Source organism: Ailuropoda melanoleuca, chromosome 13, assembly GCF_002007445.2.
Source record: "Ailuropoda melanoleuca isolate Jingjing chromosome 13, ASM200744v2, whole genome shotgun sequence".
Classification (NCBI taxonomy): domain Eukaryota; kingdom Metazoa; phylum Chordata; class Mammalia; order Carnivora; family Ursidae; genus Ailuropoda; species Ailuropoda melanoleuca.
Window position 1 is genome coordinate 23,645,616 of NC_048230.1, and position 17,588 is coordinate 23,663,203.

A 17,588-nucleotide genomic window follows, 5' to 3' on the forward strand; every position below is an offset into this window, starting at 1 on the left:
CGTGGCCGTGGCTGGGAGGCGCGCATCGCTGCGAAGGGCCCATGGCTATTCCACGTGTGTGGGGAACAACGCGGTGTGGGTCCATTGTAGGAGCCTCAGAAGTGTGGGGTGGGGGCTCGTGTCAGCTGCCCGCAAAACGGGTGCTCCATTTTCAGCTCGTGCATTCAGGCAGATGCAAAAGCCCAGGTTTGCCCGCCAGCCTTCCCCAGCAAATGCTAAGCAGCTCATTCTCCCAGGAGGTCTTCCCCTGGGTCCCCCTGCTTCCCCTGTGGCTCCTCTGCCACAGGAGTCTCTACTTACAGATGTTCTCCTCACCACACCCCCTCTAGCCCCTGACGCCTTCGGAAGGGCCCTGATTTGGTGTGATGGTAATCTCTGAAGCCTGCCCTCCCAGGACCTCAGGGCCAGCCAGTTCTGCTAGAGATCTTAACTTGGATCCCTCCTGCCTTTCTTTCTAATCTCCAGAAACAGACTCCCAGGGAACCCTCCCTTTTTCTGGAACTGCGGAGGAATTTTGAATGGAGCACCTCAGCTGTGGGTGGCCCTCGCTTCCCGCAGCGGGGCCAAGTCTGGGGCCTGGACCCTGTAGCCTTAGCCCCACATTCGTCCCCAGGCCATTTCTGTTGCCAGCTGTAGGCACCTGTGTTTACTTTTCTGTCCTCTGCCTCCCTCCCTCTGCGGGCTGAGCTGGGAGGCAGGACCCAGGTGGGGCAGCAGAGGCTGGGGGAGGGGCACAGTCCAGGACAGTGAAACCAGCCCAGAAGGAAAAAGGATTTGCTAAAGTCCGCCAGCGAGTCAGTGCCAGGGCCAGAGCCCAACACTGTGTCCATTCTAGCCACCCCTCCCCCACCTTGGTTTAGTGCTGCAAACCCCAAGTCCTACCCTTCACAAGTGGTGGCTGGGGAGGGGGAAGTCACATGTTCACAGGTGGCTCTGGCTCGGGGTGATGACCGCAAGAACCTCCCAGCTTTGGTGAGCGCACAGTAGGAGGGCAGCTCATTTCTGGCTCTAGGGCCTGTTGGCCAGGCCAGCCGGGATGGAACGAGCCTGGAAGGAGGCGCTCCATCTCTTAACCTGAGGACAGCCTGTGACTCGGGAATCTGCAGGTGGTCACGGTTGTGGTGAGGTGTGGTCACCCAGGGCTGCAAATGGCCAGACCTCAGCTCCTGCTCAGAGAAGCCACTCGCCAGCCCCTGGAATATTTGGAGCCCATGTGGACCCGCAACCATTTCACATTCCAGCACATTCCCACAAACCAGTGGCTCAGGGCTGCCTCTCCTCTAGCTGGTTTGCTGGGGGCCTTTGGGATGACCCCATGGGTTGTAGAAGACCCGAATTCTAGTCTTGGCCCAGCTCCAGTGCCTGGTGGGACATTCGTTTGTCCAACACCTGTTTATTGAACACCAGGTACTGTTCTAAGGAGTTTGGGATAAAGCAAATGGACAAAAGAGACCAGAAACCCCTCACCTCATGGGGAAGTAGAGAGAGGACAAACCAATGTGATAGATAAGTTAATTATGAACTCAGCTAAGTGCTAAGTGCCTGGCACCAAGACGTTTCCTCCTCTGGGAAATGAGGGGACATGACCGCGTGATCCTGGAGGTCCCTGTGGGCTTCGTTCCAAGGGCTGCCCTGGCTCCTGCTACCTCCAGGCCGGCCCTCTTTCTGGGGAACAGGCTCCTTGTCTGACCTGTGTCTGGAGATGGGAGGGTTTGGTTCAGGATGCTGGGCCCTGGGGTGCAAATTTAGATGCCACGACTTACTGGCCCTGTGCCTTGGCCACATTGTTCAACCTGTCCGAGCCTTAGTTCTCCCTTCTGTCAAAGCAGGAAGATAGGACATTTGTGGGGATTTGATGAACTAAGACACTGGACAAACATCAGCCTTTGTTAGAGTGTTATCTGTCACTTGAGGGCTCAAGCTGATTTTCTGATGTCAAGCTGATCTTTCACCTAACTTCCAGTTAAGTTAGACCTTGTCAGCCCTTTGAAACACCACTCTGGATGTGTGAATTTTCTCTCTCACTAACTCCTCCAGGAAGACCCCCCCCCCATATGCATGTCCCATTCCCCTTTACTACTTTTTTTTCCTTAAGTTTTTATTTTAATCACCTGGTGCTCATCACGCCAAGTGCGCTCCTTAGTCCCCATCACCTTTTCACCCATCCCCTCACCCACCTCCCCCTTGGTAACCATCAGTTTGTTCTCTAGAGTTAAAAATCTGTTTCTTGGTTTGTCTCTCTCTTTTTTTCCCTTTGCTTGTCTGTTTTGTTTCCATTCCCCTTTACTTCTGTCTCCGCATCCCTCCTGCCCTTCCGCTGCTGGGTTTGGTCTCCATTTCTGCCTTGAGCTGAACACTTTGTTCTGGCCCATGCCCATTTTCTTTCTTCCCAGTCTGGTGGCACTGGCCTGGGTGGCCCAGACCTCTCAACCCCCCTGCATTCTAAGGCATGGATTGTCTCCAAACAAGGGTCATCTGAAACCCTCAGACACTGTCCCCAGGGCCTCCCGTTGACTCAGGGCAGTTCTCCATGGCGGGCCAGCCCCTGGCCCTGGCCAAGTCTGAGACATGCTTGCCTCCCCTCAGCCAAGGCTGGTGCACATCAAGGTCCTGCTGCTGGGCAGGGCAGGGGCTGCCCACGGATAAGAGGAAGTTTCCAGGAGAGTCAGGCCTGTGAGAAGCCCAGAGGTTCCCACCCCTTTCCAAGTGACCTCCACTCTTTTTTTCCGTCCCGCAGACACTACCCCAAGCAGTCCTTCACCATGGTGGCTGACACCCCGGAAAACCTCCGCCTCAAGCAACAGAGTGAGCTCCAGAGTCAGGTGAGGGGGCGGGGCGGCCCTGTGGCCTGGCAGGGAGGGAGGGCTGTTGTAAGCCCTGGATTTGGCAAGGGCTCCTTCCCCCTCCCCTCTGTGGTTACTCAGCGAGGCCAAGGTGCTGCAATCCTGGCATTTGCCTTTTCTCCCTGCCCCCACCCACCCCTGTGTCTGGTTACTTCATATTTCCTGACTTTATCAAAGGAATGGAGGAAGTGGGTTCGAGAGGTATGGGTATCTGATTCTGCTCCAGGAATTTCTTGCAGGGCCTCTGAAGCCCACCTCCAGGAAGCTGTTCCCTTCTCTCCACTCACACCCACCCTCAAAGGAGGGGACTCACCTCTCCAAGCTCATGCCAGTCTGAGGTCAGCCCACCCTTTATGGCCATGCCTCCGAAGCTCCTCCACCCCTCAGAAGGCAGGCTGCCAAGGGGGCCTCGCCCTGGGGGCCTGTCCTGCCTTTGTCTCCTTGGGCCTGATTTTCTGGAGCTCTTGCTTTGCGGGGAGTGGTGTATCGAGGAGATGGGTTCCTGCCCCAGGCAGTACTCGGTCTTTAGGGGACAGTGAGGAATAAGCAAAGAATCCAGAGCCCTGAGCCCCGAACAGGTCACTCTGCCTGGAGGTCTGGGAGGGCTTCTGGGACCAGCCTGGCCTGGACTGGGGGTGTGGTGGGGGGCGGGGCTTCTGCCAAGACCCCTTGAGGGACTTAGCCGCGTGGGCAGGGTGGACAGGGCCAGGAAAATGTTGCCGACGATCCAGCCAGGCCACAGAGGGGGAATCTCTCTTGATCCCTCTGGAGTGGGGTTCCTGCTGTCTGATGTGAACATGACCTCTCTGGGTCTCTGTCTCCCAGGAGGTCCTGTGAAGGAGAATCAGCCCTGGGCTCTCTAGGGTTTTACGGACGACTCCTGGCAGCTGTGAGCGTGCTGTTTGCCCCGTGGTGCCGATGAGGAAACAGGCCCAGAGACACGAGGGGACTTGCTAAGATCACGTGGGGTAGCAGTAGGGGCGGGAACACTGGTAACCGCTCTCGCCTTGAGCGCCTGAGGGCCTGGGCATCTAGGTGCCCTCGGTTCTCACGAGTCTGTGCAGTTGGCAGGATCGCTCCCGCTTGAAGGAGGAGGGAGGGGGTACTGCTGACTTTGAAGGGCGGTTTGTCTAATTCCGAGACTTGAGTTCTTTCCAGTTTGCCACCCAGCTCCCTCAGGAGAACTTATCTCCACCTTGATAATCAACACGGTGCTGGTGAGAACTTTTATAGCTTAGCGAATGCTCTTAGTTACTTGGCCTCATGCACCCTTGACCCGCTCTGGGGGCCATCAGATGAGGGAACTGAGGCTTTGCCTGTGGGCACGCATGGTGAGCGAAGTTCCAAGATCAGGACTCTGGTTTTTCCACTCCCAAGTACAGTGACCTGGACTGTGTACAGCCCCGGTGAGGACTCCTGGGTGTCCCACAGCAGCCCGGAGCGAGTAGGGGAAGCTGGAGTTTCCCTCAGTGGCAGCTCACAGCTGCCAGCCTGGATGCTGACCCCGCCTGGCCTGAAACCCGCGGTTAGGGGGAGCCAGCATGAGGAGGGCAGGGTGGTCCCACTGGCAGGGAGAGGGGCTGAGGCAGCTCTGGGGGGCCCGGGGCCTGGTCTGCATGGGGAAGATTTTGGCCAGGCCCTAGGCAGCTGCTGACTGCTGCCGGGGACTCCCCATCCTGGAGAGGGCCCCCTGCTGCCGGAGATGGAGGCGGCTTTGAGGGGTGTGCGGGCCGCAGCATCCGGGGCGACCTGTACTCACCGCACAGCTTGAGAGGGGCAGTCAGAACCCTGAGCGGTGGGGGCCCCATCAGGGGGACCGGGAAGAAGAGGTGTGGGGAGGGGACGTGAGGTCGTTGGAAAGGTGCAGCTCCCAGAGGTGTGAGTGTGCACACTCAGGCAGAGGCAGGGGCAGACACACACACACTCACACACACACCCCCACACCCCCACACCCCTACTCTCAGGCGGAGAAATTCAAACCCTGTTAATTCCCTTAGCTTTTGTCAGCGCACAAAAGCGCGGTTGTAGCCCTTTCTGCCCCTGGAACCAGATCCCCGAGGGGCGGGGCCTGCGGGAGGAAGCGGGGCCTCACCTCTGCTCCCTGTGGGCCCCGGGGCTGGCCTGCTGCTTGCCTCCCGGGCTCCTGGTCCCCGGCCCCTGTCTCAGGCAGTCGTTCTCCATTAGGTCCTCACTGAGGGCCAGGCCCTGACCTCATCGAATCCTTACAACCACCCGATGGAGAGATTTTTTAGTCCCCATTCTACAGATGGGACATAGGTTTAGAGGGGCCATGCCACTTGCCCAGAGCCCAGTGACAGAGGCAGAGTTCAAGCCCTTGTTCTTGCAAGTTCCATAGCCTGATGTGGCCTGCAGCCAGCCTTACGCTCTCAACCCACGGGATGCACAGTTACCAAATTGGGGGGGGGAGTGTGTGTGTGTGTGTGTGTGTGTGTGTGTGTGTGTGTGTGTGTTGGAATGCAGATTCCTAGGCCGCAACCCAGGGGGTTTCCAGTTGGCAATTGTGGGCAGTGCCCAGGAATCTGCATTTTGACTGCCTGGTGGTTCTCATGAGCCTTTTGGACTGACTTTGAGAGACTTAGAGCCGGGCTTTGGCGGGGGAGCCAGCAGGAAGCTGGGTGGGACTGACCTGAGCTCACCTTGCTTCTGCTCTGAGGCGGGGGGGGGGGGGGGGCCCCCNGGGGGGGGGGGGGGGGGGCCCTCATGGAGTCAGGGCTCTGCACCGAGGACATGGCTCTAACCTACAGTTGGGCTCCTGGGGCCTGGCAGCTGGGGTAGGCAGAGGGTGGAGGCCAGGGCCCTGCCTTTGTAAGCCTGGGTCTGTCTTCCTTCTACCTCGCCCCCAGCTCTGTGGTCTGAGCCTGGCCGCTCTTCTCTCATAGCTTTTTTTCCTCCCTGGTAAAATGGGGACAGCAAAGCCCAGTTGCCTAGAGGTTGGGGGCTGGGCTGATGGCGCTGAGGTTTGGAAGGGCTGAGTGTGCCTGGCCGGGGGTGGTGATAGGTTCTGGTTCCTGTGGCTGCTGTGGGGGCAGGGCCGGCTAGCGCTGCCTGTGGCTGGCAGGAAGGGAAGTGGGAGCCTCCTCGGCCTACCGTGCCCCACCCCACCAGGATGTCACTTGGTCTCTTTCCAGGGCCCCTTCCTGGCCTGCATGCGTGTGTCTCAGCCCTCCTCCGTCTCTGGAAACTGCCAGTGCTATTTCAACTTTATTTGTTTTCCTGTGTCTAGATGGGTTCCCAAAGTGGTACTTTGGGTGTCTGGGACACCTGGAGCCTCCCCTGCGGGGGAGGTAACCACAAAACTGACCAGAAATGACCCCCTGGGTGGTCCTGCCCAGGCCTGGCTGAGGCAGGGAACCGGAGGCTAGGGCCCAGCTGCACCCCGTTCCCACAGCAGCTCTCTCTCCCCCGGCTCCAGGCTGAGGAGAGGCAATAACTTTTGTGGCACTGAGCTGGGGGGTGTGTGTGTGGCCCCCGGAACCCAGGCAGAAGTGCAAAGAGAATGCCTCTTTCGTTCTGTCCCCCACTGTCACACCCCGTGACACTGTGCCATCCCAGGCACAGGACAGTGTGGTCTGTCCCCAGCACTGCAGGCAGCATGCTTGGTGTCCCTCGGACCTAAGCCGGCTGAAGGTCAGATCCTGGATCTGCCATCGCTAGCTGTGTGACCTTGGGCGAGATAGTTCACCTTCCTGAGCCTCAGTGCCTTTATCTGTAAAATGGGGGTTACCTTTCTCCAAAGGTGATTGTGAGGATATAATATGTATTATGTCATATATATAACATCCCATGTTATAGAGGATATTAGTAGATATTAGGTGTTTAGAACAGTTCCTGGCGTAGAGTCAGCACTCAATAAATGTTCACTATTAACTATTCTCTTGGAAAGGAGAGGAAATGGAGCTTGGGCACAATGAAGCTGGGGAACAGACATGGTGACCTTTTGACGATTGCTTCCAGCGCTGACCTTTTTCATTCACTCTCCTCCCCATCTGTGTCTGTCCAATCTTCAACCCAATTTCTTTTTTGTTAGAAGGGGGTAAGTTACATAGTATGTAGGCTCAACACATAGCAGGTGCAGAGTAAGTGGAAATGGTTGGTATTGTAATTTTTTTTTTCAAAAAACAAGTTTTTTTTTGTTTCTGTTTTATTTCATATTGGTTTACTTAGAAAAATTTTTTTAAAGTCTTGATCTTTCCTCTTACATTAGGTCAGCAAAGCAGTGACTTTCTAAATTATGCTGTCTGTTTGATATTTTGTGTCTATTCGATTCACTCATCATTCACGCCACAAACACTTTTACCTCCTTCGCTGGGATAAATAATGAACAAGATAGACCCAGGGAATTATTAATAAACGTGTGTAGAGAAAGTAGAGCCTCGTGGGCAGTGTTCGTGGGGTGGGAGGAGCCTTGGGCATGCCCTCCCGTGGCATAATTTTCAGGCTGGGAGTTCCAGGCAGCTCCCAGGCATGGAGTCCTCCGCTCCCCAGTGCAGAGTTGGACCCTGCCCCTACCCACAACTGGGTTGAGTGACCTTGGGCGGTTCCCTTCCCTCGGAGACCACCGTCATACCCTGCTGAGCCCTCCCAGGTGAGGGCAAACATTCCTGCTTGGGTGACAAGAGCACCCTGAGCGAGGAGCTCTAGACAGGGCCCTCTCCACCCTCCTTTCTCTCTTTCTTTCACCTCTGCCACCCACTCCAGAACCAAAAGGCCTCTCAGACAAGCTTCCTCACCTTGACTCTTCATAGTTAAGGCCTGCAGGTACTCCAGAGCTGGGTGGGTTTGTAGAGATCAGCTGGCCAGCCCCCCACTCGGGATCCAGAGAGGGGGACTGACTTGCCTAGTGACACACAGCAAAGAGGTGCTGAGCCCAGACTTCCCTCCATCCCTTCTCAGTCCCTGTTCCACCCCAGCCCCGCCCTCTCTGGCTGCCGGTGCCAGGAGTGAAATGAATTCTCCTTCCCCAGCAGGGAGGGAGAGGCAGTTCCTGAGCCTGGGAACTAGCTGATGTCATTGTAGTGTCGCCATGACAATTATTCCCCTGGATTAGGGGCCTGACCCTTGCAAGGCCAGGAATTGGAGGAAAGAGTGGGGGTCTGGCACTCGTTCAGCACTTTACTGTTGACAGAGCACTTCCACACTTGCCCTCATCAGCAGGTGTTGAGCCCTGTCTTGCTTCAGGATGCTCCGTGATTCATTTGCTGTGTTCGAGCCACTGTCTGTAGTTCACGCCGTTGACTGGAATGGGTGGTACTATACCCATTTTACAGATTGGAAATGGAGGCTAGAGAGGTGAAGTCATTTGCCCGAGATCACTTGGCATGTGGGAGACTGAGCACGTGTTAAGACCAGCTCCCTCTGGCTCTTTGCCCATGCTTGGCGATGGGAAGCCCCCTCCCCATATTTTAACTGATTCCCATGACAACCCTTTTACAGATGGGGAAATCGAGGCCAGAGGCCTTGGATTTGGGGCTTCTGCACCGGGACCTACATATTTTCTGACTCTAATGCCTTCCTTTCCCTGATGCCCCTTTACCAAAGGGTCTGCCTTCGCCCAGCACTAAAGGTCTCCATGCTGTTCCAGGGCTTTCTGGAAGAGCTGATGCTGGGGGCAGTCCTGGGCTCTTGGGGTGGATCAGTCCTTGTATTTACTGCATTAACTTCCAGTCTGATGGGAACTAGCACATCCAGGCCTTTGTTTTCAGTCTGGATCAGAATGAATGAGCTTCTTTAAATAAATGAATGAATGAATGAATGAACGAACAAACAAACAAGTTTCTGAAATCTTTTAGATTCTAGAACCCGATGGGTGGGTAACCTGGGCCCCAGAGGGTGAACAAGGACCTCTGACCCCTGGGCGATGTGCAGTGGAACTGACAGGGTTGGCCACGGATGCATATGTGGGTGTTGTCGGTAGGGTCAGGGTGCAGCTTAGCCCTGTGGCCAGGTGACTCCTGACACCACGCCTGCGAGCTGCCTGGGCATCCCGTCCTGGAAACTCCCAAGGCCCCGGGCCTCATGTCCTGGGCTGACCTGCTTCTAGTGCAGCACCGCTCCCCCCAGAGGAAATCCAGGCAGCTGGTGGGGCTGGAACAGCTGGCTGCTGAGTGCGTCGGTGAAGTCTCTGGAAACCAGGGAACAGTTCTCTGTCCCATGGGCATTTCTAGCCTCCATTCCGTTCTTTAAAACCCTCAGGGGAGAACAAGATATTTTTCGTATTTCAATTCCATTAGGGTTCGGGAAGTCCTTTCTTATGTCTGACTTGAGTCCCTCTGGTACTTGAGTTTCCGTGAATTTCTCAGGAGAGGAGGGCCGTGGTGGAGCGTAGGGTTCTTCCCTGGAGGTTGGAACCCTGTTTTGAAGTCCTGTTTGTGCCCCTGCCGATGTTATCCCCTCATGTGGCATTGACCTTAGAAGTGGGCCTGGCAGGCTCCAGGAAGCCGCCGAACCTGTCAAAGGCTCATTGATGGAGTCCTTCCGAGTGGCTGTCTCACCACCCTCCTTTCTGGGTGCCAGCTTTGTCCCTTGGCACAGCCTTCACTCAGCTGGGCGCTTAAAGACTCCTCCGGGTTCTTGGTGGGTCAGGCCACATCCTGGCTAGGGTGAGGGCTGGGGCAGCCTTTGGGGCTCTGGAAAGAACCTTCTTCCTGTAGCTTTCATGCAGGATAGGTCCGCAGTGAAGTCAGGAGTCAGGGAGATGAGAATTTGCACCCTGATGGCTCTGGACATTTATTCCCAAGCTATATGACCTTGGCAGGGGGCTTTGCCTCTCTCTGGCTCTGTTTCTTTATCTGCAAAATGGAGCTAAGAATAGAATACAGTAAGACTTAAATGAGATAATTCATGTAAAGCCCTTGGCACTCAGAATGCGCTGCATACGTCTCCATGGGTTATTGTTAGTAGTCGAACACTTACTTTTTGGCTCAGGCTCGTGCTTTGAGTTCTGGTGTTGTGGTGGGCGGTGGGTGTTACTGCAGGGGGCTTTCTGGTCAGGGTCTCCCTCCTGGCTGGTGGTCGTTTCGGAGGTGGCCGCAGTCTGGGGCTCTCTCTGCCGCCCCTGCCTTGATACTAACCCCTCTCCCCCACTCGGTCCTTCAGGTGCGCTACAAGGAGGAGTTCGAGAAGAACAAGGGCAAGGGCTTCAGCGTGGTGGCAGACACGCCTGAGCTCCAGAGAATCAAGAAGACCCAGGACCAGATCAGTAACGTACGTGCCCCTGCCGGCCGTGGGACCCATGCTGCCACCCTCCCCCCCATCTTGCCCCCTCCCTGCCGGCCGTGGGACCCGCGCTGCNTCTTGCCCCCTCCCTGCCGGTGTGGCAGGCACGAATGAGGCCGGCTCTCTGCTACCCCTGCTCTTCTGGGCAGGCCTGGGTGGCAGCTTTTTGAGCAGAGGGAAGGAAGGGTCCGGGGTTCCCAGACGCCTTTTTTCTGTGCACCCCCATCTTCCCCTGTTCCACCCTGTGCCCACATGGCATTTCTACCATTAAAGCACTCAACTTTTGGGGGGGGCTGTACAGGGAGGGTCCACGTACTCAGTTACTCCCCACCCTCTCTGAAGTTTTTCCTCCCCCCACGTGTCTCTCTGGTGGGTGTCAGGGTCCAGACTGTTTTATCGAAGCACAAAGGTCATAACTGGGTGGCGGGGTAGGGAGGGGCCGGCCCCCCTCTTGTCTGTCTCTGGGTGCTGATATTGCAGTATTTCCGCCCTCGCTCGGCCTCCACCCCCACCTCGGCTTGCTCTTCCTTCCTGTGTAAAAACCCCAGCCGGCTTGGCTGGCCGGCCCCGTACCCCCTGGCCTGGCCTTCCCCGGGCTGGGGCTGGTCAGCCGTGTCTGGCTGGGGCAGCACTGGGCAGAGAGAGTGGGTGGTAGATCGAGGGGCCCGTGGCACCTGTGGCCAGGGAATGGGCCTTGGTTTCCTGCTTGGCAGAGCCTCAGACCAGCCGCCTGGTATCTGGGTTTGTGGGGAAGCTGCCTGGGGGGTTAGGGGCACGTGGGGGTTGGAGCACTGCTGTGAGCCACAGGCACGGGACCTGGACTGCGGGACCCCGTGGCACAGGGTCCTGGGGCACAGAGTTGCAGTGTGTGCCCAGCCAGCCCCGTCTGGGCAAATAGTTATCTTCTCTGTCTAGAACAGAGAGGAGTTGGCGGGTTGTCTGATGTCACTCTGGCCGGAGGGTCTGGGATTTGGGTGGGCCACCCGACTCCGTCCCCAGCCTCTACAGCCTTCCCCATGCCTCCCCCCAGGCTTCTTGGTGGCGCTGTGCTTAGAGTGGGCTCCATAGTGGATCAGGTGGATTTCAGAGCCAGGGCCGAGGCCAGCAGAACCAGTCAGGCCCAAGGCCTTGGCTTTTAGACTTTGCAACTTAACGACGTACGTTTCACATAGTGACCCACCAAACAGGCTGCTTATTTATTTAGAGAGAAAACCAAATCAAAGAGTTCTTACTACTTGGAGAGCATTCAGACATTTTCTGTTCTATTTTATTTTGTAAAGATGCTTGTTGCAGACTTAACTAAAGGGGTAACTAAGTGGGTTTTGCAACAAGGCCGTTGACCTACCGTTTGAAATCTGTGACTTGAGGAAATGGAGAGCTTCCCTTGGGCTATGAGGGCGCTGATCCACCCCCCCACACACACACAGACGCACAAATAAAGCCTGTTTCATTTGCTTGTTTAGAAGCCAGAGCCTGGCCTCACACCCTAGAGCTTCCCCACCCGTGCTGCCAGACCCTCTGAAGGGTACAGAGGGTTGAAGAAGGTCTGTGTCTTCCAGCTCTCCACACGAAAAGTGGGAGGGAGGGGGAAGCCTCGGGCAACGGTGAAAACCTGCAATGGCTCACAAAGCTGGAGTCTCCGACTCCCTGGGCCTCTGTGGTATTTTCATTGTGAGGACAGTGCTCTCATCTGCACCCCAACTCCCCAAAACATTCACTCATTGCTTCCATCCTGTGGGTTTTAGAGGCAGAAGACAAGCAAGTCCAGTCATCCCTGCCTCCCTTTCTGGAAGGCTTCCAGAATATTCCATACCCAGTTATTGGAGGTGGTACTATCTGAGGAGCTCTGGTAACAAACTCACTGTGGCCAAGGCACTGGGGGAGGTGGCTTGAACCTGACGGGGTTCTGCTTTTGCAGCCTTAGCTGGGACATCTGAGGTGTGACCGCAAAACTGGAAGACTCTTGGTTTTAGTGAACGCAATTAGAGTCTGTCAAATGTGGGCCTCTCTAAGCAACCATACTAGAATCATATGGGAAAGGTTGTAAAGATTTTATTTATTTATTTGAGAGAGAGAAAGTGAGCGAGTGTGGGGGAGGGGCAGAGGGAGAGGGAGAAGCAGACTCCTCGCTGAGTGGGGAGCCCAACACGGGGCTCCATCCCATGACTCTGAGAGCATGACCTGAGCTGAAATCAAGGAACCAGCATTTTAAGCACATTCGCTGGGTTTCTGTGGTGCTCAGTGAAGTTTGAGAACCATTACTTAAAAGCCTGAAAAAGCTTCACCAAGCCCTAAGTCAGAGAGTGCCAGGCCCAGCCACATCCCCGAACCCTAAGGGACCTTGAAACCACGCTTAGAGCCGTTGTGAAGTTGTCCTAACCTCCAGGAGAGTTTTCGGCAAAGATAGTGTTTAGAGAGCCACACCTTTTGTTTAGTATCCAAAATAATGTCCTCTGTGTAGTTTTTCACTCACTTCCCAGGTGAGCACCCAACGAGCCCTAGCTGTTTCCAGAAAGGCCAGACCATCTTGCAAAGAGAGGAGATTTACCTCCCCTGAGGATATGCTCCAGGTTAGAGAATTCACAAGCGAGAACATTTTGAAAAAGTGTCTGGTCTCCCCAGGTTGTGTTTAAAGGCTTTGGGTGTGTGCGGTCTGTCATCTGTCAGATCAGTGTTGTCAATATAATTACCACTTCTCTAAAGGCAGACCTGTCTGCTTTCCGCACTGTGGCTAAAAAAGGCAGGGAGTAAAGCTTGGTTGAAAAGTGGAGCCGTTGTCTGGTACTGAGAATGTGTGAAAACTCTTGGGGCAGGGTCCTAGTAAGTTATATTCCTGGAGTAACCGTGTCTTTGTGAAGGGCGTGGAAAGGATCGAGAGGCCAGGGCCTTGTGCTCTGGAATGCAGTGTATCCTTCTGGAATGCCCTTTGGTCCTGAGCTCCAACGGCTATAATGCATCGGGAAATTTTCATGGCTGAGACCCTTTTATGGGAGCCCCTGCCTCCCAGTAGAGAAGCTCTGCATTTGTTTATCTACATGTCTACTTACATATTGATTTTCTGTGTACAATTCTGTGTCTTTTTCTGTGAAATGTAACACCCGGTAACACATACAGTAAACACCTGTGTTCACTGTGCAAGTCAAGAAACATTGCCAAACTCCTCTTAAAATAGAGGTTTTAAAGTGCTAAAAACCTAGCTCTCGTACGGTGAGCACCTGTCATATATTGCACTTAATTTTGGTGGAGGTCAGGACAGGCAGACGTACTGCCTAGTCAGTGAAAGAAAGTGCTGGGTACAATGAGACCCAGAACTGGTTAGTGCCCTGCCATTATCTGCAGGAGTGGGCAATGTTCTGCAGGGCCATAAAACCATAAACTTTGCCACAGGCAGAAATGCTTTGCATTTCCATCAGTGAAAAAATAATTCGGAGCACATATTCTGTAAGTTAGTTTCAGCCTTTAGAGGCTGGGCCTCACCAGTACTAACGCCAAACAAAAATTCCATGCCCAGGGTCAGATGACCTGGACGCAGGCTCGTGGAGCAACCCCAGTGTAGTTTTTTTTTTTTTTTTTTTTTTAAAGATTTTATTTATTTATTTGACAGAGATAGAGACAGCCAGCGAGAGAGAGGGAACACAAGCAGGGGGAGTGGGAGAGGAAGAAGCAGGCTCACAGCGGAGGAGCCTGATGTGGGGCTCGATCCCACAACGCCGGGATCACGCCCTGAGCCGAAGGCAGATGCCTAACCGCTGTGCCACCCAGGTGCCCCCCCAGTGTAGTTTTTGACAGTGTGTGCTGTGCTTTCTTTTTTCTAGTTTTATTTTACTTTATTTTTAAGATTTTATTAATTTATTTGAGGGAGAGTGAGAGAGTGGGCGAGCACAAGCAGGGTGAGGGGCAGGGGGAGAGGCAGACTCCCCACTGAGCAGGGAGCCCGATGCGGGGCTCGATCCCCAGACCCTGGAATCATGCCCTGAGCAGAAGGCAGACACTTAACCAACTGAGCCATCCAGGCGCCCCTCTTTTTTCTAATTTTAATATGTAATTATTTTTACTAAACGCCATAGTTCATCTTCCTGACTTTGAACATACACTAGGTATTCTTTTTGTGTCTGTCTAACCTTGGTCAATACTGGGTTTAAAGAATCATCTACATATTTACACGTAGCTGTATAGGTCATTCTTTTTCATTGCCATATAGTATTCCATTTAATGCTTATACCACGTTTTACCGATTCTGGTGTTGGACGTGAGATTGCTTCCACGCGCTTTGGATGTCCCCATGTGTATTTCTGGGTGTTCGCCTGGAGCGGACTTGCTGGGTCTTAGAGTTTTTGACCCTTCCACCTTACCGGATAATGCTGATCTATTTTTCAAGTGGCCGTGCTGATGTCCCCTCCTGCCAGCAGTGATGAGAGTTTCCATTGCCCTACACCCTTAGACAGATGCACTTTAGCCGTTTTGATTGTGTGTAGTGGTATCTTATTGTGGTTTTAACTTGCATTTCTGTGATGACTACTGAAGGTGAACACAGATTCACGTTTGTTTTAAAAACAAAATATTGTCCGTCTGTCATCGGGAGTGGTATCGCGTGGCAGTCGAGAAGTAAGGATGCGATGTTCGTGCTGGATTCTGCTAACTCATCAGTTACCCGCCTCCGAGCGTGGGTGTCCCCATCTATAAAACAGGGGGGGTGATGGTGATACATCGTCGTAGGGCTGGCTGGGAAGAGGAAATGAGTAATCCATGTAAGGGCCCAAAATCGGCCCTCAGCGAGTGGGGACATTGTTACAAAAAATAGAGTCTGGCTGGTGAGTGGATGGTTCTGTTCAGAGCCTCGGAGCCCTTGTGGAGCATGATGTCGAATCACGTGGGAGCGTCGTGCAGCATCTGTTTTCCAGCACAGTCAGGAGAGCAGGGGTTCAGAAAACAGAACGTCGGCAGGCAGAGAAAACGGGTTTCTTTATTTAGCTGTGGCACGGACCCTCCACTCGTCATCCCGGAGTCCCAGCGAGCAGGGGCTTGGGCCTCTCAACCCCCATCCGTGCACTTGGATCTTCTGGGCCTAGAACAGGGTGCTCAGGGGGCCCACGACAATTCTTTATTTTTTTTTTTTTAAGATTTATTTATTTATTTTGGGGGGAGGGGCAGAGGGAGAGAATCTTTCAAGCAGTCTACACGCTGAGTGCAGAGCCAACGTGGGGCTCCATCCCACGACCCATGAGATCGCGACCTGAGCTGAAACCAAGAGTCGGACACTTAGCCGACTGAACCACCCCGGCGCCCACGATAGTTCTTAAGCTGAGGCCCTGCTGACACTGTGGGCTTATGGTGACCCCCGTTCAGGGCGATTGGACTGCCGACTGTGGAGCAGGGGCCAGCCAGACCCCTGGAGTCTGGAAGATGTCTCTTTCCCTTTCCCATACGCTAATTCCCTTTAGTGCACCTCTTTGCTTCTCACACCATTCAGTAGGTCGGCAAAGAAATAACGCAGATTTCTCATTCGTTGGGGCAGGGAGGGGGAGGCAGCGGGGAGTGGCGGTGTCTTCTCCCAGTCGGCCCAGGCGGAGGGGCTGCACCCCTCTTACCCTGTCGTGCTGCCTCTTCTCTTCCCTCAAAGCGAGGGTGACCTTGTGGTCACCATCCCTGTTGCGAGTGAGAGGCACACTACTCGTGTTTATTCCAGAACAGAAGACATGAAGTGGGGGGCGCCTGGGTGGCTCAGCTGTTAAGCGTCTGCCTTCGGTTCAGGTCATGATCCCAGGTCCAGGTCCCTGCTTTGCTGGGAGCCTGCTTCTCCCTCTCCCACTCCCCCTGCTTGTGTTCCCTCTCTCGCTGTGTCTCTCACTGTCAAATAAATAAAATCTTAAAAAAAAAAAAAAAAGACATGAAGTGGGACGAGGGGCAGCCTTGGGCATGTGGTCACCCTGCTCCACGCCTGCCCCCAGGAGAGGGCCCATCTAGCTGTGACTCTGTCCCTGTGTCACGAGCCTCAGCCCTTCCTGGGTAATGAAAGTTCTGTCTTGGGAAGTCATTGAACTGCTGAGCGCATTTTCCTCTTCTGTAAAATGGGAATTAAAGTGCACCTGTCCAGCTTCTTGTTCTAGGGTGATTATCACCAGGGCCGGGGGGAGATAATGCGCCAAGAGCCTTCATGCACTCAGTGTGAGTCGCTGAGCCAGTGGGAAGGTTATTAATATTAACAGTAACAGGTGGTACGTACATCGGTGGTGGCGGGGAGGGTTTTTCTGTGTTCCAGCTGCCACGACTCCATCCACCTGGGGCAGCTGGCCCTAATTTTATAAACATATACTCCTGTGCAGTGGCTTTGTAAGGACCAGGAGGATTCTGCCAGCCCTTGTGGAGACGCACGCATGTCCATACTTGCTTTCAGTTCTAGAGTCTGGTTAGTTTCCTGGACCCAGTCGGGAGCCTCAGGACCTCCTGGGAACAGATGGTACCAGGCCTTGTTTACAGATCGGGAAACTGAGGCCCAGAGGAGTAAGGACTCTCTCAGGGTCACCTGAGTAAGCAAAAAAAGCTGATGATCTTGCAGGGATGAGGCGTGGGAGGGCCACTGCGTCCATGATGAGGGACTGAGTCTGTTAGGGCACTGACGGGGGATAGCTCTAGGCATTGGCTCCTTGGTCCGGAGAAGGAGCTGGGACCGACGTACCCTCTTCCCCAGGGCTCTCTGTCACCTCTTCACACCCAGAGAAGGCGGCTGTCACGCAGGGAAGCTGGGCACCCAGCATCAGGGACACTTGTCCTTCCCCCCCCCCCCCGCCGCCCAGCGCAGGCCTCTGTCCACTTCTACACGTACACTCCCCCCCCTCCCCGGTCACTGGCTCCCGGGGTCAGGGCTCTTTTCTTCCACAGAAAGTAAACACAGGAAGGTGAAATTTCTAACCTCCAGGACAAAAGTCGGAAGGGTAGTTGCCTTGTGAGCCTGAAGGCCTCAGGAGGGGTGGCCCCTGTCCTTACCACCCCCCCACCACCAGTGGACAGGGGTCACTGAGGGAGTGGGGTTCGGGGACACTCGCCTTTTGCTCTTGTCTTTGGAATCTCAGAGCAGGGCACTGGCCCCTGTCTGAAAACTTCACTCCTAGATGCCTTTCTGGGTAGGAGTTGAGGGATCCCGTAGATTCTCAGCCTGGCCAGGGCTGGCTGCCTCCGCCTGAGGAATGGCGCTCAGCCCGTCTTGCCATTTGGGGGTGGATCCCTGCTGGGGCCTGAAGGGAAGGGGCAAGGAAGGGAGGGGCTGGTGCTGAGCCAGACCCCTAAGTGAGGCATTGCCGCCGCCCTGCCTGTCCTCCCAGCCCAGGCTGCAGTGAGTGTCATTTCGCCAGTGGAAGCGAGCCCTGTGTTCTCATCGGCCACACCCGCAGACCTTTAGCCCAGCTGCTCAGTGTAAGCCCTGCCTGGACAAGTGTTAACTCTTGCCCTCCTTGCAAAGCAAACACCAAGGAGTGGGAGAGAAGGCAGCCGAGAAAGTGGGAGGGGATGGCC

General features: G+C 54.8%; 1 protein-coding gene across 2 annotated transcripts in view; it reads left to right on the forward strand.

The window, feature by feature from the left end:
• Positions 1-17,588, forward strand: part of LASP1 (LIM and SH3 protein 1) — a 37,606-nt gene that overhangs the window by 13,399 nt on the left and 6,619 nt on the right. Inside the window, exons 3-4 of one of the 2 annotated variants that reach the window (XM_002916804.4) lie at positions 2,738-2,822; positions 9,960-10,067. In XM_002916804.4, coding sequence (XP_002916850.1) covers positions 2,738-2,822; positions 9,960-10,067 — 193 coding nt within the window. The remainder of the gene's footprint in view (positions 1-2,737; positions 2,823-9,959; positions 10,068-17,588) is intronic. The other variant, XM_011221797.2, reaches the window with a different exon arrangement.